The 24,635-nt window shown below is 33.0% G+C and overlaps 1 protein-coding gene across 2 annotated transcripts; it reads left to right on the top strand.

Moving 5' to 3' along the window:
* The first annotated feature begins 128 nt into the window (after positions 1–128).
* On the top strand, positions 129–16,364 carry LOC136988049 (protein phosphatase 1 regulatory subunit 14C-like). 2 transcript variants are annotated; one of them, XM_067285837.1, is made up of 5 exons: positions 129–369; positions 3,465–3,740; positions 11,030–11,116; positions 12,268–12,309; positions 15,641–16,364. In XM_067285837.1, the coding sequence occupies exons 2-5, from the start codon at positions 3,486–3,488 to the stop codon at positions 15,680–15,682; spliced, it is 426 nt and encodes a 141-aa protein (XP_067141938.1). In that variant the 5' UTR covers positions 129–369; positions 3,465–3,485; the 3' UTR covers positions 15,683–16,364. The 2 variants fall into 2 exon arrangements, with proteins under 2 accessions (XP_067141938.1, XP_067141937.1); XM_067285836.1 differs by having other exon boundaries at positions 130–377; positions 3,472–3,740.
* The last annotated feature ends 8,271 nt before the right edge of the window (positions 16,365–24,635 follow it).

The following is a 24,635-nucleotide window of genomic DNA, read 5'->3' on the forward strand; positions in this document are numbered from 1 at the left end:
TTTTTAATTTTAATAATTAATTAATATATTTTTATACTAATAACGGACGAGAAGCGTACGAATTACGTAAAATGATAATATATTTTTAAGACGTACGACGTAATTCGTTGGAGTAAGTGTGTCGGGAAGGGTGATTGGACGATCGACGGTGGCGATTTTGTTTTCCTCCAATAACGCGTTGATATTTATGGTAAACACGGACGAGATCGGAGTGCGTTCGAGTGCTGCCAGCGACGAGAGTGAAGAAGGCGGATGTCCTCTCGAGTTCAACGGAGGTCGTTCCCTTTTTGTGGCCGAGGTTAGTTTGTCGACAAACAAAAGTCGTCTCGCTGCTCGTCAACGGAAATCGTTCATCACGCAGAAGAAAAGGTGAGTTACTCGCCACACTCCTCTTCCCAATTCTATGGCAATCGAGAATTAAACCTCTTCGTTTCTCTTTAAATATCTGTAGAAAACAGTTGGTTACTTTAACTTGTGCGACGTAACTCTAGAAGTTATTTCCATATAAATTCGTAATTTTATAAATATGTATGCTTTACGGACAAGAATCTATGCTTAAAATCACTTTTTAGTCCGAATAATATGTATACAATACGTTGCAATACATGTACTGTATATGAGAGTTTGCTAGTAATCTGTTAAACCGATGTTATTTTACATGTGAATGAATAGTAGCCAGTTATAAGTCGCTACCGCTCTCGTGACTAAAATGCGGTTTCGCTACATTAATTTTGACTTTTGGATATTCTTACTTTAACTTATACCGAAACTTTAAGTACCTTCTATATACAAGTACTTAAATTAACTTCTGTCTAAAGTGCGGTTCGGTACTTGTTTTTTTGTTTCTAGTAAAATAATAAGTTTACCGTTTGGGTGTCCGTAATGAAAAATGCCTAATTGTTTAGTAATTGTGTTTTAACGCTTAAAAAAGGATTTTTCTTTTCTTACGGCCCCGTGCCTTTGTCGGGTACACTTCCGAGAATTATATTTCCGAAGTCGTTCCTTTCCGAGATAATTCTAAATATTTGGAAAAATTATAAATTTTTTGTTCTAGGATGTGAGAAAATACATTTCTGAAGGTATCTAAACCCTTCGAAATTGTCGTCGAATACGATTAAGAAACGAAATTCCGAATTTCCGTAACTCCGAATGGTCTTTTTTTCCGTCTCCTTTGCTTCAATTCTCTTGCTAAAGCTTTATTTTGTTCTAAATTAGTCCAAAGTTTATTTTTTAATATATTAAAATTTTAATTAAATTAAATGTAGATGCTCGATTCTGTGCAGAAACGGGTATAGTAGGTAATTGAATAATGTAAAAATGAAAGTGGATGTAAATTGCTAGTATGAGAGTAATGCGACAATATTTTATGTGATTCTTGCCACGTTTTATGACGGGTGTCGAAAATTTTGAAGAAAAATTCGAATATTTCGATGCTCGTCGTAAAATTTAATAATTCGACTTCCATTTCTTGCCGTTCGATGCCTACTTTATGCGATACGATAACCCCTCTTAATTTTGTAATTCCGACGGATGTGTCTCGAATGGAATTTAACATTTTCGTTCCGTAGATTAAGTCGGTTCGAATAATTGCTTAAGAATAAATTTATAATGGACGATATCGTAGAGGATTTATTTCTACGAATGGTTTTTGTGCAAACGATACGTTAAATACGAGACTCGTCTATCGAATAACCTATTGTAAGACCGAATAATGCTAATAATTTGCAGTCTGTTATTACAGATATAAATATTTCTTAATTAAAAAAAGTATTTAAAATTTATTCTAACAAAAAAAAAATGCATTTGTTTTATAGTATTATTATCCAAATGAGTCTGTAAGAGATGACCGGTACAAAAAATTGACCAAAAAAGTAGTCAAAATTAGAGTTAGTGGAAATTTTCGTTACGGATACGCTAAGAGTTTAATTAAATGTTATCGTATTTGATGTGTCGGAGAAATGTCGTTAAAAATTTGACGGAGGGAAAGTTATTTTGTCGAGATTGCAATGCGGACGGCATAATTTCGTTTCTGTTCTACATTTCGGTTATTACATAAATTAAAATTTAGATACGATTATTTAGATTTTATCACTGAATTATAATTTATTTTTTGTAAGTTAATGTCCAACTTTTTATTATTTTTGCAGTTAATCAATGAATACGCAATTTTTAATTCCAAGTTTTACGATTATTCCAAGTTTTTCTGTTACAAAATCATGTTTTTGCACTTTACTTCAAAATGTTAAAAAACTCAATATCTGTCTTGTCATTTTGTCTTGGTTCAAAGTATATTATGATATTAATAAAAGTAGATTTGTTTACAATGATTTTAGTTTGTCTAAATTATGTAGCTAAAAGCTGGAATTGTTGACACTAAAACAAAATATGCAATTTGTACTTGCTCCAGACTAACGAGTGCTCCTAAATGTGGCCGAAAAGTTTGTATTTCTATTAAAATCTTTTGCCGGGGTAAGTACGAATTGTGTATTTTGCTTCAACGGTTTTAGTTATCGTTTGTATATAATAACCGTCTGTTTTCGATAAACGATACCGCAGGATTTTAATTTGGCTCTAAAAAGTTGCCATCTTGTATTAAATTTAAATAAGGGATGGCAGTTTAACTGGAAATCTTTAGTGTAAATTATATATTATCTTTATAATTAATTAGCCATATTGATATCTTGATTTAAAATCTATCGGTATTATTTCTTTATTACTATATGTTGGGCTTAGTTTATATATAATTCGTTTTTAATGAATCTTTTTCCGAAAGTAATATGTATTTTGATTAATTTTTTTATAATTTTTTACAAATAAAATGTCTTTGAATCATTTGAAAAACAAATGTGATTTCAGAGAGATCTTATAGACAGTAATAATTGTATAGATGCAAAACTTAATAAGCATACAGAAATTAGTTTTATATTGGTTCTTAAATATGTAAAATATGCAACATAAAAAAACACTGTTTCTATATTTTCACTATAAACAACTACGGTATTAAGTTTTTGTACAGTACATAACATATAAAGTTATAATAATCATTTGTTTTACATTGAAAAATTCTTGTTTACCCTTAAATGTCCTTTAAAACGTAATAGTAATTTAAATTTAAAGGAAGACAAATGTGTAAGTTTATGCTTTATTCGGTAAGAAATTGTTTTGGGTCTATTAAATTATTCGAGCGACAAAGATTCCGACGTTCGTGGGTAATAAATTTAAAAATATCATATGAATTTCCTTGATTTCAAGATGCACCATTAGTTTTAATTCATATTTTAGTTTAAGGAGGGAAATATTTATTAAATAATCAGCTTTATTAAGTTTTGTTAAGTAATGAGTTTAAAAAAAACAAATGTCACAAAAAACTGTTAACGTGTATTGTACCGTTCCGTGTACTTGTACGTGCAGAAGGACGTGGAAATATATATTTCACTAAAAGTTGTTTTTTGTTACTTTTGTAGTTTATACCTAAATACAAATAAATGGAATGTACGGTAAGAGCAGCCTATCCGCCAAAACCGGCTTCTTCGGCATCCACGGGAATGAAGACGTTAAATCACGGCGCACCGAAGTCGATACTTCACGTCAACTTCGAACCGGAACCTCACGAAATGCAAGAACGGAAGAAGAAATACCTGACTGCCAAATACGGTCAGCACCAGATGAGTCTCATTAAAAAGAGGCTCAGAGTGGAAATGTGGATGTACGAGCAACTTCAATCGTTGTACGGATGCACGGTAAGGAATACTTATTTAATTTTGTTAACTAAATTTAGTTAAAATAAAATAAAAACATTTTTTCTATTTTTCCAATTAAACGTAAGCTATATTTGATACATTCTTTTCTGATAATAAATATATGGGCTATATTAAGGAAAATATCCAAATATAACATATCTATAGAAGGTTCTTTTAGATTTAATTTTGGAAAATATTCAAATTAGTTTTAAATCTTCAGGCGATTCAATTGCAAACTCTAAACTTCACATAGGATAAGTGCAGAACAGATGAATAAATTTGTAAGAAAGAAGTTTCTCTGAAGAATGAATTTCTTAAAACTGTCAAAATGCTTTCTGAAGTAGTCCCAAATTCTAAAATGATAGTTACTTTCATATTTTTATGCTTAATTTGAAAAATGAATCTTAAACAATTTTTAAAATTTCATTATATAACGATGTAATACTTTAATGATATAGTTTAATTATTAATTTTGATATATTTAATCTGGTTAGATTTGTTTTTAAACATTACAATAAAAATACTAAATTGTTATCAATTGTGTGAATAGATCAAGATGCTCAGTCTAAACAAACTGTTTAATTAGCTTTTTGTTTTAACATCATGAGATATTAAACTATTTGATATTTCTAGTGCATTGTTATCCAATGGGGAAACAAACTTGCCTCTTGTGAGTAAAAAAAAAGGTTAAATTTTTGAAAGAAAAGTTAATTTTTAATATTAAGCTTTGATTTTAGATTTTTCTAATTTCTTTTGGATAATTTTTTTCTTGTTTTAAAGCCAAAACATACCAAAGAGACGAGACAATCATTTGAATGAGTGTAAACTTGTCGGAAGCAATTTTGAGGATTTTTTTTTTTTTTGTTCAAACAAAACTGTCATTACTTTTAAATGTCTAAATTATTATTATACTTACAGTAAACTGGTTATGTCAGTAATAAGGACAAATAGTGAATTTTAATAGTCCATCACTTTTATATTAAGATTTTTTTTGTCTTTGTGATGGTTAACTTAAACCAGAGACACTGTAGTCATTCCAGCTTAATTTCTCTTCGCCACTCATTAACTTGTCAGTTGCATCCTCATATATTTTGTAACAAAGTATAATGACATAAAAGTAGATTGCATTTTCTGAAAATGAAGCCCCGATTTTGAAAATACTATGGATTTGATTTGTAGCTGTTTTTTGTTATACTACAATTTTATTTTTAGTAAATACTTCGACTATCACTTCGGGTAAAGTTAAAATTAATAATTTTTGCAAAAAATTTTTGCGAATCCGACGTTACTCTCGGAACCAACGGGTACCCGTCTCCAAAATAACACAATATAAAATAAAAAAAGCAACGATAAGAGTACACAAGAAATAAATGTATACATAACAGGGTTGCAATACAATAAAAAAAAACACACCCAACAAAAAGCAATACAACAACTAATTAAAAATTATGAAAATACAAATGATTTTTATGTGATTGACGAAATCTTTTAAAAATAATATATCGCACTTTAATTGGTGCTAAATCGTAAGTGATAAAAATAAAGGGGCATTGAGTTGTGCTTAGTCTAAAAAAAAAGGATTATAAATATGATTTAAATTGTGTGTGCGCACGTTTGATACTTGAATTAAAGGAAAAGATGGATTAAGAAAACCATTAATATTTATAGTAAAATATTTGAAAGTAATAATTTATTCATCTTGTACAAATTTGGAAGATTTAAAATATGACTAGCATTTGTTTGAGTATCAATAAAAGAAAGGTTTGATAATCTATGCAACAAGATTTATTCAATTTGGATATTATTTTTTGAGATTTTTGCCCATAGCCCAAGCTGGGAAGCATAATTGAAAGTCAATTGGAAGTTAGCAAAATTGATCTGTTGTAGGGATTGCATTATCAGTAAATTGGTTTACTGGAAATTGGTTAAAAATGCATCAGTGAATATACTGGTAATTTAATATTTTTTACCAGTAAATTTGGTAAAAATATATAGACAGGTAATGACTTCTTTGAAGTTATTAAATGTCTACAAATTTAGTTGACAAAATGGAACACATTTATTTGAATGCAAGCACTTTCACTAGAAATGTCTTAATTATGGCAACTAAAAAATTACAGCATGCTTTTTTTACTCACAGGCATCTGAGTAAAAAAAGGCTGAGGCATCTGTAAGTAAACAGGCAACTGTTGCTTTTTAGAATAGAACAAAGAGAATTCAATTCAATATGCTGCACTAGTGATTGTTTAAGTTACCGACTCACTGATAAATTGGCATCTTAAACAGTTATTGGTGCTCTAATTTTTGCAATTGGGATTAAAATTTTAAAATTGAACCATAAATTTACTATTTTACCGGTAATAAAAAAATTGCAACCTCTAGCAATCGGTTCTGATTTTTCAATGTCTCCACAACATTGCTAAAAGCTATGTAGAGGTAACGGACCTATAAATTCCCACCGTCGTCTGTCCGAAAGCAGTTAGACGGACGAGCGACGAAAGACTAGACCGGATACGGAAACCTTAAGGGCACGAGGCCTCGATTAACTATATATACAAACTTTCGATGCAAACTCAAAAGTCACTACGGTAATAATTCGAGGTGGAGAGCATACACTTCAAATTAAATAAATTAAAAATTGCAGCCAGGAATTGTGACGAGGTCACAATAAATATTTGCTCGTTCGATACGATTTCTCGTGCACTTACGATCAATTGTTATGCGACGATTGCAAATGCTATAAGAGTATGAAATAGGCTGGATAAATAATGGTTTTTCGGTAGGAAGTAAGTTTTTTTTAAATTTTAACTTGTAGATTTAATTTTTGTCTAACTAAATGTGACTTAGCTACAGAAGTGATTTTAAATTAAGTCACTTCTATAATATATTAGCATTGGAATGTATGTTTTAAATTATTAACACAAAAGCTAATAATAACAAATTTGGAGAAAATTTCCAGGTTTGATTTGGACTAATTGAATTAAAAATTTAAGAATTTAGACTACAGATAACTGTTGTCATTAATTTATTAAATATTTCCTATGAAAATAGGGTTGTTTGGAAATATCTGCAAAAACAATGGCTTGGCATAAGATTCAAATATAAAATAGAAATGTTTTCTCTTTCAAAAATTCACTTTTATAAATTCCAGTAACAAGTTTAATAGAATAATGTTTTTGACCAAACTAACCGACCGCCTTTGGCATTATGATATTTTCGACACAAATGTTTTTGCACACTTATCTAAACATTAAGAATCTGTGTGTACTGTGTTTTAATTTTGTACTAATTTAGAGCATTAAGAATTAGTTATTGCTGTTGTTATTGAGATGTTTACTATATTAATAATCATTACATTAGTATATTAATTTTAAACTAGCTTGTCTGTTAAAAACTAGGCTTGTAAATTACATAGCATATTTGAAATATTTAGGTAATTATGTTAGGCAACAATTTAAAATTTGAATCTCACTCTAGACTTTGCTCGGGATTAGAAAAGTGATAAAATATTTAGCTTGATAGATTATTGGTTACATTAATATACCGTTAACAATAATTGGGTAATAAAATGTATTATGGTTCAATTCTCAAATTATTAATTAATACATTTAACCTAATTCCAATGTGCTGAGTTTTAATATTTGGTAATAAATGTCAGTGTCATTTGTCATATCTGAAAATATCTTGACATTTTGAAGAAAAAAATTTATTTAATGAAATTTTGAAATTGTCTCTCTCTGTGTACTTGAAGGTACTCTGTTCTTTTGTTGATTTATGAGGTTCAAAAATCTTTGAACTATATACAAATTTTTTTATTTTCCTTTGTCAGAAAGAACTTAGCATCGATTTTTTTTTCATTCAAAATTTACAAAAGTTGTCAAAGAATTTCTACTCTGCATCTCGTCTAATCCATTTGGTCAAAATTCATTTTGCCGTGCCAAAATAATACCTGTTGCAAATAAGACTAATGTGAGTTGGATTTAGCTACTATAAGAGCCACTCGTTTGTCAAATCTATTAACTCCACAGAACGAAAGTAGAGAAATTGATAAAATAATATACATTTAAATTAAATTTAAAAGAATTTTTTTAAAAGATTGTAGACTGTATTATTACAAACTTAACTTTTATCTAATGACACACAAAATTAGTTATGCAGGAAGTACAAAAATAATGAGTATTGCAAGGAATAAGATAAGAAAGTTAATCAATTTGGCCCATGAATGGCTCAAATATGATTAAAAATATTTCTTCCCATTACATTTTTTAAGTTGAAATATATAATTTTAAAACGAGTCTTAAAACTGTTTTAAACGGAATCCATTTTCTTATTTTAAATATTTTAAAGGCAAGGGATGCCAGTATTAACTGTGGGGGTTACATTCTAAACAAATTGTGGTTGGTAAAAATGCAGTTGCCAAAACGTAGGCTCTGTCAACAATAACAGATAAGGAAAAGAAGGCTAACTGCAGCGTTGAGTATGCATTTTATGCATCAAAAATGTAATCATTCTTAACTGGATTTTTGATTGATATTATGTTCGTTATTGATGGTGTTTTCAAGTGATTTCTGTATTTACAATAAGAGAGAACTTAAAATTCCATTTTCAAATTCCAAAAAAATAAAATTTTTTCTCAAATGTTCTTATTGAAAGAAATATATTGAGAATAAATATATTATGGAATACAAAAAATACTTCGAAAACCTTTAATATGCATTTTTTGTGTTTTATATTAAGTGCAGTTGGAGTGGTAATATTATGGAATATATTAGAATGACTATTTTATTTGTCGACGAGTTTAGTATATCGACTTGTTTCGTATATATAATGTAAAGAGATTGTCGGATTTCCGATTATAACCGGAATACGCGAAGACGTTCTCGGATTTTGCGCGCATTTAATTTCGAAAACTAATTTTTAAATGTGTTCCGACAATATATTTTGGAGTTAGGTATAAGATAATCATAATTCATAGAAGAGGAGGATTGACCAACGCACTAACTTCTCTCTCCAAGGATTTTGTATCATTTAAAAAGAAATCACTTGTTGGTGTGGTTAAAATGATATTGTTTGTTGTTTTTTAAAATATTTTTCCAGCATCAACATACGACAGGTTTTGCTATTTTATCATATATGATACATATACAAAAATGATATTGTATGACTTAGAAGTTTAACAATTACTTTTAAAATAACATCAATTTTTAATTAAATTTAAAATCTTTTTTCTACCTGCATTAATTATCAAAATTAAAATTCTTCACTTAAAAATTCTTTGAGAATTTCAATAGATCTTGTAATGAGTACAAACTTAGGCTTTACACGTGAATTTACATAATTGAAATATTATTAACGCTAGATGTTAGCGTAAAAACCGTAAAAAATGTCAAATTTCCAAAAACATATTGAAATCTAAAACATTAAATTTGACAGAAACATGAATCACAATAGTTAAGTACATTTTAACAATAAATTGGAAAGTGTACTTGGTTCTGGGATATCTAACCTTTCTTAAGATATTGAATATATTAGCTTATGTAATATATTTAAGGGGTGTAATATATTTAAGTCTGTTCAAATTAGTAATGTCAACTGGATAATATTTTGGCTGATTCGTTAGCAAGTACACGGTGCGTAATGCATTTTGTCCTAGCAGGAAAATTGCCAAGTGGCAGTTGCACCAAAAAATTGTTAGACTTTGCTCTCGTCGGTATATTATTCTCAATGATTTTTTTCCTCAAAACCTGGCCTTTTTTTTTTTTTTTTTATTATTATTATTGAATCTTGGGATGGAGTGACACATGTCCAAATATTGGATATTTGCTAAATTTTTATAATCAAATCCAACTTTTTTTTTAATCGAAAATTGAAACTTGTTTAAAAGATTTCTTCTTGATGTTTTTAAAACTTATAAATTTATTTTGCACTGTAAATATTTCAAAAAATTTCTTTAATAAAATTAGTTTTTATTATGATTTCTTTTTAATTATTGAAATTTATGAATATATAATTTATCTTGTAAAAATGCAAATGAATCGATAATTAATTGATCACTAACTTGCAAAAAGTTAAAATATATTCTTGTCCAGCAGGATTGGAATACTTTAAATTTTGTAATTTTATTTTAATAATTGTAGTGTGATTCAAGTAATTCTAAAAATTTCATTTAAAATGATAAGTTGAGTGAAAATTTAACATTTTTATTTCAAAATATTAATCGTTTGTTATTTTGAATGCATTGAAAATTGAACGTGCATAAATTGTATGTTGTTGAGTGATACAGAAAAATACAGTGTCGGATCTTTCTTAATTTAAAATTTTGTTTGAAACAGTGACTGGTATTAGAAAATGACGGTTTTAAAAATTATCAACAATTTTCCAATTATATATTCTTAAAATTTGGCAGGAGATGAGTCGACGGATTTAATTCTTAGCGGGTCCTATTACAGATATGCTTCAAACATAATAAATAGGTTAATATTTTGGATCAAATTATTTTGTAAGAGATTTTTTTTCAGATATTATGAAGTCTTGGTTACATTAAAAAAGATTTCAAGAGAATGTTCTTAATATTAAACACTTTTTGTGCATAGAAATTTAACAATTTGTGTATTATTGTTCTGGCATGTCTTTGTACATTTTGATACATAAAAAATTTTATTGTTGCTTAAAACAAGTTAATTTTTGTTCATAAATAAGCAACTGCAAACTGTACTATTCATAAATCTGATTAGAAAAAATAATTTATTTGCTACTGTTTATTAAAATATTTTAATAAATTATCTTTTAAGGATAAAATGTGAAAAATTACTCTGTATAGTATTATTTTTTTATATGAAAGAATGAACCAGTTAATTTTAAAATGCAAATATTTGTTGAGTGTAAATAAAGAAAAATACAGGTTACAGTTGTTTTTTTTTTTTTGTCTTTCTTTAAACTGTAATTAAATTGCTTCCTGTAAACATGTTCAAACTTACTAATTTGACTTGTAGTTATAAAACTTGTCACACGGATTGTTTCGTTGGAGAAAATAATTCCCCTCTGAAGACCAAACTCGGCAATCAGTTCTAACTTGGGACCAGTTTTTCATGTCCGTTCGGGGTCGACGATCTTGATTTACGATCTCGAGGTTCATTTCTAAAAAGGACGGTAAAAAAGGAGAGAGAAAAGACGACACGCCGCTTAATATATAATTAAATTGTTTACGACTTAACTTGTTTAATATTTATAATTATCCAATGCGTATAATGTATTTTCACACGTTGTCTAACATACTTTTGTTATTTCAGGATGATTCCGATAATTATGACGTAGAAATTGATTTGGATGAACTTCTTGACATAGAGGCAGATGGTGCTAAAAAACAGTGGCTTCTGGTAAGAGTGGCACTTTAAATTATCTTAATTTAAAAAACCCTCTTGTTCCCTAGCTCCTATAATCATTTTGAATATTTACGTGGATATGATCTCTGACTTGACACTAAATAATAAATCTTACTTTGATTTGTAACTCATCTTTAGTATTTGTGTTAGGTGGCATAAACATATTGCGATAACAGATTTTGCTTCATTTTTTACTCCCAACCCTCTTCTGTATACAATTAGTCATTACCACTGCCTCCCCCTCCTTATTTGTGCAGTCGTATGTCAATTAACAACAGAAAATTCCAAAATAAATAAATTACTTTGTATGCACAAATACTCTGATGACCTCCCACTCCCTGAGTCGGCATTTGCCAACATCTCCCAACACTCTCCATCTCGATGTTGTTGTGATAAATTCACACCACCTTTAGCAAAGTAATGCTTTTAAGCAGGGGTGGCCAACAAGTCGATCGCAGTCGATCGCAATCGGTCGATTGCCAAGCCAATTTTGGTCGATTGCTAGCGATGTCTTGACTTAATGTATTATATTTGTAACCAAACGCAACTGTATGCATGCAGTTATGACTCGACTCATAAGCAGTGAGTGCACTTCGTACTGAAACAGTGTATAAACATAGTATGTATTTCACACTTCCCTCTCCCCACTTCGACTTGTTGCCATAGGCATAGTCTATCGCGACACATTTTTACAATAAAAAGTAGATCTTATGTGCACAAAAGTTGGCCACCCCTGCTTTAAAGAAAATCATAAAAAAATTTAGATTACTCATTTAGGAATGAAATTAATGAAAATGTTCTAATAGTATTAATGAATGTAAATTCCTATAGTCACAATACAAATGGACAACTAAGCAATAAATATAATCAAACTAACTAAAATTCAAACTGTCATCACTGAAGTTCTTAATCTGAGGATCACAATGGTAGACTTCAACTAGCTGTTTCTTTTTTCAATATTTAGTTTACAAAATAATTTTGAATTAACAACAGAAAGTGTAATTCTGTAATATTCTTACAGAATAGATGAGATAATAGAATGATGTATTAACAGCTTAATTAAAATAATCAAAATGTTAAAACACTATTTTAACTTTTAATTAATAAAAGTGTCATTTTTAGTTACAAATATTTTTATTTTTCAGAATAAGTTAGTTAATGCAAAAGATTCAAGAGCTGCAGTAGAAGTAAGTAGTAGACTCTCTTAATAAAATTAACATTAAAGTTCATCTTATAAGAATAATAACTAGTGATATTTTTAAGTGCAAGCAATATAAATTTCCAATTTAATATCTTAACACATGCATTTAATTAGAAAACATCTAGCTATCGAGATAGTTGATAGCAATTGGCGTTCTTGTTGCGGAATGGCACCGTTTGGCCATCTGAAGGCCTCCGGTTGCTAGAAAATGGAAACTTTCTGTGGACTGGGAAAGAAAACACCATACAAACTAATATCACATTTTTCAAAACATACAATATTGATAATTACAACATACTACTACAGAATCTACAGGTTGGAGTAGAGAAATGGGAGATTATAAATGCTCGATAACTTGGTGAAATTGTTTATTTTAGAAATTATGAATATACAAATTAAAGGCAATAAAAAAGGTATTTTATTCTTTTAAATGCATCTTTGAAGTAACCTCTGTCTCTGTATAAATGTTCCTCTATACTCAAGCACATATCAATTATTACAAGCTAAATCATTTCCATGGGATTCTATTTCTTTTCTAATTTTGGCAACATTATGCGAGAAGTTAATGTACCCTTTGCTTTTCAAATATATTTGCAAAAAGAACACTGCGACAAATCAAGGCAGTCTTGTGGGCCAAGAAACGTCACTGTTCTTGGAGGTAACACGACAGAAATGACCGTTTTACGGCAATTATAAATATTCTTGCCACGTAAACCTTTCCACGTCTTGTCGGAATCACATCCAATCTCAAACGAGAGGAAAGCCAGTTGACTGTCACACTACAAGGCAGCATTCGGGGACCTGTGGACCACATTTGCAATACTTTCCGGGGTCACGTGCATTTCTCATTGAACCCAAAAGCTTTTTTTCACTGCAGAATCAATTTCTTCTAAGTTCTTAATCTGCATTGTAATGATGGCATGTCCAGACAGCACCGATTTGTTCGACGGACATCAAACCAGCAGCTAAATAACTATCGAGTGACTACGATAAAATGATTATTTTTGTAGTATGCCTAGTAACGGCAAATGCACGTCACGCCGGTCGGCCGCTTTACGATCACCAAAATGCCATTCTCTCGACGGTGCCGCAAGCTGGTGAGCAAGCCCGTGCCATTCCACAAATACTCAGCAAAGTCAACTTTAAAAGTCTCTCGTTTCTCTGTTCCACCCAGTATGCATTCTTAAATAAAAATACTTACACGAGCATGTCAACATTCAAACACAATAATATGGTAGTAAGTTATAAATGTGGCATCGATCCCCGTCAAATCGGGGAAAATGTTCTCGGAAGGCCACGTCCGCCAATTTTAGAAGCGAGCTACGTCGACGGCATAACATTCATCCAGTTTCGAACATTGCACGGCGAAATATTCCAGTCCACACGTACAGCAGGTGTGTTCTACTCAAATTTGTCTTTTTTACAAACAGTCAGGACACAGTATTCGGTGCCACCAGATCTGACCGGAGAGCACCGACTGCACTTTTCTGCCTCCGGGGTGGCACACACTATGCAGTAAGGCAATTTTTCTCTCCTGTTCACAAGACTAAAGTATTTTCCATTCTAGTAAAATCACTAATAAGATACAGTGGGCGATCGGTTAACGAACATAATCCGTTCCAAGACCACGTTCCCTATCCGAATCGTTCGTTAACCGATTATCGATTTACCATAGATTTTTATGGGAATTTGATTAATTCGTTCTGCAGATCCCAAAAAATAAATTGATTAATTATATACTTTCTTACTATGTTTATTTACATGTAATTACAAACTAAAAGCGATCTCTCCGTTTTTTCGCGGTCGGCACATCTTTATTTGTCGGATGCAATTTTCGTTACTCCTTTAGCTGCTCAAGTCTTCTCGATTGTATCTTCTTAGCTAAGATTGTATCTACTGTAGATCTGTTGATGTCATCTGCCTACAATGTCAGACATCTTCTGCCCACTCTCTACCTTGGCTATTGTTTTTAAGTTTCTATAGTAAACAGAATTCTTGACCCTCCACTCTTTTTTAGGCCTCATATTATCAGTTTTTTTAAATAAAAAGTTCAGAAAAGCACTTACAAAAATTCAGAGAACAGAAATTAATTAGTGCAAAAAAGATTGTATACAACTGTGAAGATCTCGTTGGATAAACCATGTAGGCCTATAGATGCCATTATTAATTTAAAATAGTTTTACAAATCTTAAACGCAGCGTCGCTTCTTATGTTCGTTGTCCGAACATATAAAAATCTTTCGCGAAAGTGTTCGCAGTCCGAGCCGTTCGTTAACCGATCACCCACTGTATTTTAAACACGTTTTAACATTTTAGCTGACAATTGTAAATGGACACGTAAGTCTGTAGGCAGTTGTCCGGGTCTATTTATGGCAGAGCACAAAGTTACTCAGTATTGGTTAAAAAACCATACGTATGAAAGAAACAAAGGTAAGCAGAGAGTTTTGCCTCGGATCGTTATTCTTTGTCGCATTGCAAATCGTTGCCAACGTTCAATTATTGCCGAATTTTATGCGAAAATATTTTGCTAGTTTGTTTAATTTAGAAAATTACCATCGATGTCAAAGGCCGATTCGTAGATCGGTTCGTTTCCCATAAAGTAACTTCACTCGAAGTGCAAAGACCAAGCGATCTTCGTACCCTTCTAACACTGGGAGTTCGGTCGTGAGTTCGCGTCTCGCTCGGACGGGCTGGCCACGTGGAGTTTTCTGGGTTTTCTCCACGTCTGTTACGCCTAAATAGGGCCCAGTTTCCCTTAAAAAAGACCTCCCGGAAGGTATCCCCCAGGCAGATCGCCTAAGTGTTGCATTGCCATAACTTAACAAACAAGCAAAGACCAAAACGAGTTATTTTTAAATGCATTTTACTTTCCCGGCGGAAAAGTATTGGAATGATGTTAAACACGACCCTCCCAGGTTTTGCAAATCTTCACGTTTTCAGATCCCCGAACCTAAAAAAAGGCGAAGAAATTCCGTGTGCGAGGGTCACGGATGCTATTAAATTTTGACGGTAAAAGGTCGAGAGGGTGGAGAATTAGAGCTGTGGCGTATGTCGAGAGGAGTAGGATTTGATTCGTTATTAACATTTACACTTTTTCGTAAAACTCGTCCCTATCCTCAAAATTAAGCTTTGTCATTTTATAATAATTAAAAATATAAAAAGTTTTTATAACAAAATCTGATAACAGATGGCGCCACACACAATTTTATTTGTGCTTAATAATATGACTTTTTATTTAAAAGAACTTGCGCAACTTTTACAACTCGTTATAAAACTGGCCGCTAGATTTTTGAATTAACGACTTGTTTTCTATTTCAGAGGTTTGTGGGCGAACTTCTTCAACGTGCAAAGACACTGTAAGGAGAACCACCACGACCGTTCGACTGTCGCCAGTCGTTCGTTACTCTCTATCTTAAAATCTTCGTTACGCGTGACAGTATACATTAACGATCGTCGTCATCGTAACCCCCTTTCGTTTTACCCACGTTTCGTCTACGACGCGCGTTCGGAGACTTAACTTTTATCGTTTTTTCCGACCTCTTAATCCTAGTCAGCGTCTCTTTCGAGAGGTGGTTTTAATCCACTCCCCGTTGCACCCACCGTCCGCTGCCGGTCCATTGTAACTTTTCGGGTAAAAATATAGAATGGCGCGAACCGTCACAAAATTTTGCATGTTTTCGTAGGTTCGATTCTGTGTTTTTTCCGCCCAAGTTTTTCGATCGGTCAACAACACTCGTCTTTCCAACCGTTTTGATTTATTTAGCTGGTGGTCTTTCGTCCGCAGTATTTATTTATTTCTTAAATTACAGGTTTATTATATTTAACACGTCCGTTGCTACGTAATGTTAAAAATGAATAAATACTTAGAAGTTTCGCCCGTCGGAGTACTCCGATTTCGTCTTCTGGCGGGAGACTCGACGGGAAATTGCTCCGTTTAAATATTGCACGGCTCCACAATTAAGTTGGAAGAAAAACGCACAGATCGTCGACAAATATTTCGTGAAATTCTTAATTCTCTCGCTTCGTTTAATGGAAACCGGTGTCTCGTTTTTTGTCTTCGTCTCCATTTTTACAGTTTTAAGTACCTGGTGGTTTTATATTTTACCGTGCGTTTTGCATCGTATTCCGCCGTTCGTTAAAGTTAATCGTCGACGAACTCCGTGCTGGAAAACCCGTCGTTGGAAAGTGTACTTAATCGGTGTCGGTCGTACGTCGTTATAGAAGAGTTAGCATCCGAGAAAGGATTAAAACTTTTTGTAGGGACGAATATATTTTTGTCAGTTTTCGAATAAGGCAGATATAATTATAGAAATTTTAATATAATAATAATTAACAAATCGTCTTTCAGCGGAGCTGCGGGGCAGCTTGTCGTCGTCGGTGGTACCAGGAATTTTTTATAAACGCCAACGTATTAATAGAATCGTGCAGCGTACCTAATATATTTCGGCACGGAACGAGCTTAGAAAATAGTCCACTCGTGGGAATTTTTTAAGATTATCGGGAAAGGTAACTGGTTAAAGGAATCGTTGGCCGTCTATGGTTATTTGAAATGACGCGTGAAATTTGGTTGCGAACGGAAAATTTTCCATTTGTAATGCTCCGGTTTGGATCTTTCGAAATGGCAACACTCAATAAAGTTTTGTAACAAATCCGACCTCGTTTCCTTTTATCTTCACCCAACCAGGGCGTTTTCCCGGGGGCTATCGAAACGGTTGGCGAACGGAATTTAATTTTCGGCTGGTGGTAGGAAACCCTCGAACGATAATATAACGTAGCCGCAAAATTTTTTTCGGGGGTTCGATTTGCCGAAACGACAATCTTTAGGGCAAAATAGTAAATCTGTTCGAAAAATACGCTTAAACAAATACGTAGACCCGATAAGTGTATTTTCAAAATTATAATCCCTATAACGATACGAATGGCGTCCGGTAAACGACGCCAGGCAATTTCCGGCCTACTTTCGCCGTTAGGTGGCGGCGATGCGATTAAGTGGCAAGATGGCGTCTGCTGCTCGGGCGTACATCGAAATTTCTGACGGGAAAATAAGAAATATTACCTTTCACCCAGCGTCCGACCCGAAGACTTCTGAAGAGTTTCGGTGACTTATTTTATATAACGATTTATTTTTTTAAATACTATTGATATAGTATAGCGTAATATATACATAATAAATCAATTGCTCCCATTATTTCTAAAACGACAAAATGGGGAAAAGTCGTCTACCCGAAAAACGTATAAAGGAAACGACAAAATAGAAATAACTCGTATTTAGTATTTTTTTTACGTTCGGTCGGAATTTTTCTCTAAAGAAAATAATAGTCTGTTTAAATGGGTTAAAACCATTGGTTTTTTTTTTTTTTTTTTTTTTTTTTTTTTTTTTTTTTTAACTCTTTCCGCCCTGTGGGCACTAAGAGGGCCTCTTTTAGTAGGCCCATTATGGGTTCGGCCAGGCCCACAATGGGGCGACCGGGTGGTGAGGGACGGGGCCCGACATATCCGAACGGACCACCCCCCGAAAAATTCCTGGGGATTATTCGACCCGTTCGGATTCGATCCCGGGTCCCCCAGAGCGGTAGACTGCCACCTTGACCGCTCGGCCATCCGGCCGTCTGTTTAAATGGGTTAAAACCATTGGCATTTTTATTGTTTTTGTGTTTTTTTGCGAAATAATTTCGAACAAACGGAATATACGAAAGGCGCTAGAGTAACGTCGAGTGTTTTGATATTCAAAATTGTATTTTAACCCAAGCGACATCACGCTTGACGTTGCTCTCCACTCGATTCTTTCCATAGACTAGTAACTAAAAGTATAGAGAGAGATAGACTCGAAATCACCAATGACGTGACGCAACTGTCCGGCGCCATCTTTGTGGTTTACGTTTTATTTGTGTTTACTCGCGCTTTAGCTGGAATTCTTGTGTTGTTTATTCTTCGCGAATATCATTGCGGTGAATTGTGTAATTGGGCGTAATGCTAGTTCACTCGAGAACAAAGGAACATCATTTTTTAAAATTTCCGGCAAAACCTCAAACCCAGGAACTTTCGCCAGGAAGGCAATTTGCACGGCTCTGGATAATTAACCAGAAAAATTTCAATACGGATAAAGTGAATATCAATACAAGAGTTTGTCAGAAACGTTTCATTTCAGGTAAGCGATAACATTTAATTACTAGTTACCACGCAAAAGTTTATCTAATCATTTATTGAGTATCGTAAAGTGTGTACGAGCCGGTTGCGTAAATCCTTTACTTTGTTGGTATTAACAAAAGTTTAAAATTTGCGGTTGTTAAAACTTTGTTTGATTAGATAAATAAAGGTAGAACACAACCATATATTTATTACAAGCAGAGACTAAGAAAACAAACCGACAGGTTTGTTTTCTTAGTCTCTTGTAATAAATATACAGTAGAGTTAATATTAAAGCGTTAAGCAAAGGTAATCGCTTAGTGGATGGAGAAAAATGAATTTTTAATTGAATTTCCTTCCAGTCTAATTTACATAAATAGGGCGCGTGCATTTTAAAGATATAAATCTAGTTTCCATTGTTCACTTACAAATAGCTAAGTTGTTTTGGTGAGCGACATTAACATTTCTTTAAGATTTTACTTTTTCATTACGTCAAAAAAAAAAAAAACTCTCTTCGTATAAAGCAGCATCTCGTCCTGTCAGACTGCGAGAAAAAAACCCGCCAGAAAAGCATTTTTTTTTTAACTTTGTCGGTGACAATAGAACTGCAGTATTTTTATAAGTTTGAATTGAAAAATGCGCTCCCGACCTGTCAAATAACAAACCACGTATAAGCTAAGCGAGCGGAAGCTAGACCACAAACGTGGCGTAGGGGTAGAGTCATCCTGCGTTTTATCGCGAGACACGCGACTCGAAACCCCTCTATACAGGGAGTGCAGTCGCGTGATATAACGTTATTGCTCCGCCCAACAAAACAATCGTCCACCATACTGGTTGCCCATTTCACGTTACTTCGTTGGTTTACTCTATTATGCCAACGTGGAACAAAGCTTTGCAGCCGATTAGAAAATTAATTAACGAAAAAAATACAGAGAATTTCTTTTATCGGATGGGACCCATACGAAATGAAACCAACGATTTAACCACGTGGCCCACTATAGAGCACGGAGACATGGTAATTATTTGGTTTTAACCACAAACGCTGTCACACTGGATCGGACGAAGGCATAGAAATCACTATGCGCATAATTACAGGTAGGCCTCCTACAACGCGGTAGATACGTTCCTCGAAAATACCGCGTTGTGGGAAATCGCGTTATAGGAGACACCAACTTAATACAAAAACTGGGATTCAGTTCTAAGAAGAGAAAAACTGCCTTTTATGGTGTAACATTTTCATCATTTTTTAAATTTATGTATACGTAAAAAGCTTAAATAAAATTCAACATCATATAAAAACTAAAAAGATTATGATTTCGAGTCAAAATCAAAAAGAAACATAATGTTATGCTCAAATTCAGTCTTCATCGTCACTTATTATAGTTGTTCGAGAATGTTTGACTGGCCTTATTTCGAGATCCGAGCTTGTTCCATCAAGTTCCACTGCACTTATGTGATCCGTTGCGATTTTTCTATTATGTGAAAGATAATTCGTTTTTAAATACCCAAAACCGCGTTGTCAGAAAATTTCCGCATTTTTCCAACCGCGTTGGAGCGAAAACGCGTTGTAGGAGGCCTACCTGTATTTGACAAGCGGATTTATTCATCGTGATATTTTATCAAGAGCCGTTCGTAACAAACTACGTACTTTTCCTACAAACAAGATTGTTACGATTAACGGAAAGTCTCTCGTGAAGATAAACTGTGTTATGTGAAGATGTGACCAAATATAAAATTAGATTCATTTAAGTCGATTAAATTGTACTTACGATTACTATCAAACTTTTTCTTTTGTCACCATGGTTTTGTGTTGCGCAAGTTTCTAACAACCTATTATTAAAATTAATTACTAAATATTAATTACTCTAAATATGGCTGTAATAAATTGGAAAGTTCGTCGCATCAAGTACTGAATGGAGCAAAATAGACTAAATTTTTACAAAAAAAAAAAAACATTTAATTAATCACAATCAAATTTTTAGTAGAATGCATTTCGGGCACGAAGACCTTTTTCTTGTTTTCGCAGCACTTTAATATCGTCTCTCTCTCGCTTTCTACGATCTGCCACTTTCTCCCGTGTTTATCGTTGGGGCCCAACCTGGAGATTCTAAATCATACAGTTTTGCTGGTTTTCCTTTAAATAAAAATAGTTTCGCAATAAGTTTTCCTCGCATACGCATACAGTTTTGTGTTTACAAGTAGAGAAAAATGGGGAGCAGTGAGGCAGCATTTCCATCATCATCCATTGTAATTCATTCTAATATGTTCTTTCGTGCCATAAGTCTGAGAAAATCTAAATGCATATTTTCTGCATAATCATCACTGTTCTATTTAACTAACTTTTTTTCTTCTGTAATTTGTCTCGAAAACATTAAGTCCCGGTATTAAGGTAAGAAGTTTATCTTTTCATTGTCCCTTTTACTTCGGTTTGTTATAATATTAAGTAAAAGCCTACATTTTATTTGTAACCTTTAGATTAAAAGTTAATTGTGTGTCACCGTATCCATTGCGAAGGAACACAGAGGAGTTTTATGGAATCGCAACCAAATACTACGCAATGAGCCATAATAAATTGAAATTAATCTCGAAAAATTTGAGTTAGAGAGATCGAAATCGGCAACCAATATGGCGCACGCTTCTTTGCGCAGTCTCTCTATATGTCAGCGGAGTCGTGTGACATCACGTGCACCCCTCTATAGCGAGGTAAACGTCAAAATAACTTAACTTTTACGAAAAATATATGTAACGGCAGTAAAAACTCCCGAGAACGTATTTACTGTAGCGACGTAGCAGCTAGCGTCGATCCGATGGCCTTCGCGTTTACGCCCACGAACGTCGACACTTCCGGTTTCAGGAAGTATCTTACATTCCGGAAGGTGACGAAAGGAGGAAACTTTCGGGCAAGGAAAGTTTTAATCGTAAGAGTAATTCTAATTAAGTTTAAGTAAACAAAGTTATTTTTTTGTACTTGAAATTCTTCTAAGTAAGATTTTAAACGCCTTTTAAAACGCCGTAATTTTTGGATGGTCGGCTGGCCGGAGTTTACGTCGCTGGCTTTATATTAAAATTTTCTTCCCAAATACGAGCCCGCCGATTTGGGAAGAAAATTTAATCGGAATACGGGAAATTCTCGTTCGAAATAATCGCCACTTCCAATTATCCGAGATTTGCGTATTTCTGCACGATACGCCGAATGCCACGTAACCGACGTAATTTATTAAGCGAGCGAAATACGGCTACGTATGCAGAGCAGCGCCGTAACTAGCCTTTTATGCGCCCGTATGCGTATCTCGGAATGGAATAGAAAAAAAATAAATAATATACATAAGGAAATTCAATTTACAACTGAGGAAGAAAATATAGTAGACAACAGTATACGATATCTAGACATTGTAATTACAAGAAAAGAGAGCGAACCTTTTAAAAAATCATGTTCCATTGAAACTACATTAAGATATCATTCCAATGTACCCCTGTATATAAAAAAGAACGTCTTCCGTATGGAATATAAAAAGATACAAAATAGAACTAGTGAGGAAATCAACAAAAATAAACACACAAATAATTTAAAGAGAAAATTTACTTTAAACGGGTATCCGATTAGATTAATTAACAAATGGCAACAAAGAATTGATAACACTACCAAAATAACAGCAGGAAAAGCTAAAGTAAAAATTAAATATTTAGGTTTCCCATATATAAAGAATATGTATGAGCAAATAGATACTGAGATGCAGAAAAACAATACGAAACTCGCACCAAAATATGAAAACTTATTCTCTAGATTGAAAGCTAAACAAAAAATAAAGAAGAAATGAAAAATATCGTATATAAAATACCTTGTACAAGCGAAAACAATAGTTTTTCATAGGTGAGACAAAGCGAAAACTTCAAACACGTGTTAAAGAACATATATCAGATTTAAAATATAACCGTAAAAATTCTGTATTTCATGATCACAACATTGATAAATCCAATATACAGATCCTACACGAAGAAAAGAAAGTGTATCGTAGAAAATTTAGAGATAATTAAGAATAAATATAATAATTGTATAAACAAAAATCTAAGTATTAAAATCTCGGAAAACTGGATAAAAATACTATAATGGTGTTACGGCTTATTGGACGTTATTGTGACGTTAAACTTTTGCAATTAACAAACTAATATATAAAGTCCGGAACTATCGTGACTGATGATGATTAATATTTTAAGTCCGTAGTCAAAAGTTTTTATTGTGACTGTTATTGGCTCGATTTGTACGCAGTTACGTATGCGTATTAGTAAACGGGATTGTGTCGTTGGGATCTATCTGAACGGACTACAATGGTTACTGTGTAAATCACGATTCAAGTTATAAATTACAGGTAAAATAGCTATTGTTATAGTCTATTTATAATACATTATATAAAACTAAATTTCGTTATGCTTAAAAGCCATGCTATCGAGTTCGATACGTGTAAAATCAGTTCACCCGTTTTTTGGAATTGGATATAGCTCATCGTGTTACTTGTCTGTGTGTTTGTATCCACAGTTTTAAGGTATGTTCCTTTTTGATCGTGTTCGACTCGTGTGTATACGTAATTCTCTCGCGTTAATCATTTTTAATTATCAGCGTCAATTATCGTTGTTCAACATCCGGAACACCAAATTTATGATTGTAAAATTCCAAAGTATTACAGGTAAATTTTACTGTACATTTTAAATTTGATTCCCGATATTTATGTAAATTAGAATACCGGATTGCGTCGTCGTGATAGACGTAAGGAACATACGTCTGCGAATGTTATAACTATCATTGTGTAACTTTGGGCGGTAATTTAGGATATAAATTACAGGTAAAACATTTACTGTTGTATACTGTTATTTAAAAAAAAGGTCAAATTTATAATCATTTATGTCATTTATTCAACATCGAAGTTCGCTAGGTTCGAATGTCACGTTGCCAAGTTCATTATCTGTCAATCTGTTTACTCTTCGTGCGAACAATGGTATTAAATGTAATCCATTATTTCTGCTGTCTGTGAATTTGTAATTTGTACTTTTAAGGTATGTACCTTTTAATTATGTAATGTTAGCGTGTTTAATTCGCGTGTATATGTGTGTTTTCTCATGTTTTAATTTAATATTTAGTTAGCTGAGGAGGGGCGAATGCCCGAAACGCAATTTGTACCTTTGCGTTCTAACTGAATAAAGACGAATAATCTGCCAAGTGTTTGAAAGAAAGTCACTTCATTGTGTCAGCATATAGCAATTTAAACTCTTATAAAACCCAACCCTAACCTCAAAAATTATGCTTTTTGCCCTTTTATAGTAATTAAAAAAATATCAGGTTTTCTTATAAAAATTTTTATAATAGATGGCGCCACGCACAATTTTATTTTGCTTAATATAAAATTTTTAAAACAAAACTTTTAAATAGTAAAAAAGTTTAAATAAAAATTCATAACAGCCGGGAAAGTTACGCAACTCTCGAAGCTAGAGTATTTTATAATAGGCCTATAGTTTGTCGGGACATTATATTCCTAGTTAAAATTAAACTAACGAGTCTCTAACGTTTGGGCATTAATATACAGGGTGTTCGGAAATTCCCGTTACAAACTTCTAGGACTTGTAGAGGGGAGTGAATACATAATATTTTGATTAGAAACCCATGTCCGGAAACGTACCGTTTCAATTCGGATGTTCAACTCTTCCACTTCTGCCGAGGGAAAGAGAAAAAATAAAAACAAATGTGCTTAAGTGATAAATGGATGTTTCGTTATGTTTCCTTTCGAATAGTTACCTAATAATTGCACCGCATCACGGCTAATTCAAATTCCTCAAGCAGAAGTGGAAGAGTTAAACATCCGAATTGAAACCGTCCTAGAACGGAAACGTACCGTTTCGGGACACGAGTTCCTGATCAAAATATTATGTATTCACTCCCCTCTACAAGTCCTAGAAGTCTGTAACAGGAATTTCCGAACACTCTGTATGGCAGCGATTCCCAACCGGGAGTACGCCTATCCCCAGCGGTACGCGCTGGGGCAGGCAAAAAAAAAAAAAACACTAAGAGCATCCGCCATTATTAAAAGTCGCGTTTTGGTCTCGACCGGCGGCAGGAAAAAGCGGTAACGGATAATTAAAAAGTAGTGGAATTGTGATAATCCGCGCTGGAATAATTTGAAGAAAGTGAGGCGGTGGC

The sequence above is a fragment of the Centruroides vittatus genome, unplaced genomic scaffold (assembly GCF_030686945.1).
Source record: "Centruroides vittatus isolate TY-2023 unplaced genomic scaffold, ASM3068694v2 scaffold_3046, whole genome shotgun sequence".
Classification (NCBI taxonomy): domain Eukaryota; kingdom Metazoa; phylum Arthropoda; class Arachnida; order Scorpiones; family Buthidae; genus Centruroides; species Centruroides vittatus.

Excerpts from the sequence above, each read along its gene's own strand:
- LOC136988049 (XM_067285837.1), top strand. The coding sequence starts at position 3,486 with ATGGAATGTACGGTAAGAGCAGCCTATCCGCCAAAACCGGCTTCTTCG. Across the intron at positions 3,741-11,029 it reads AATCGTTGTACGGATGCACG|GATGATTCCGATAATTATGA; the intron begins GTAAGGAATACT and ends TTGTTATTTCAG. Across the intron at positions 11,117-12,267 it reads CTAAAAAACAGTGGCTTCTG|AATAAGTTAGTTAATGCAAA; the intron begins GTAAGAGTGGCA and ends TTTATTTTTCAG.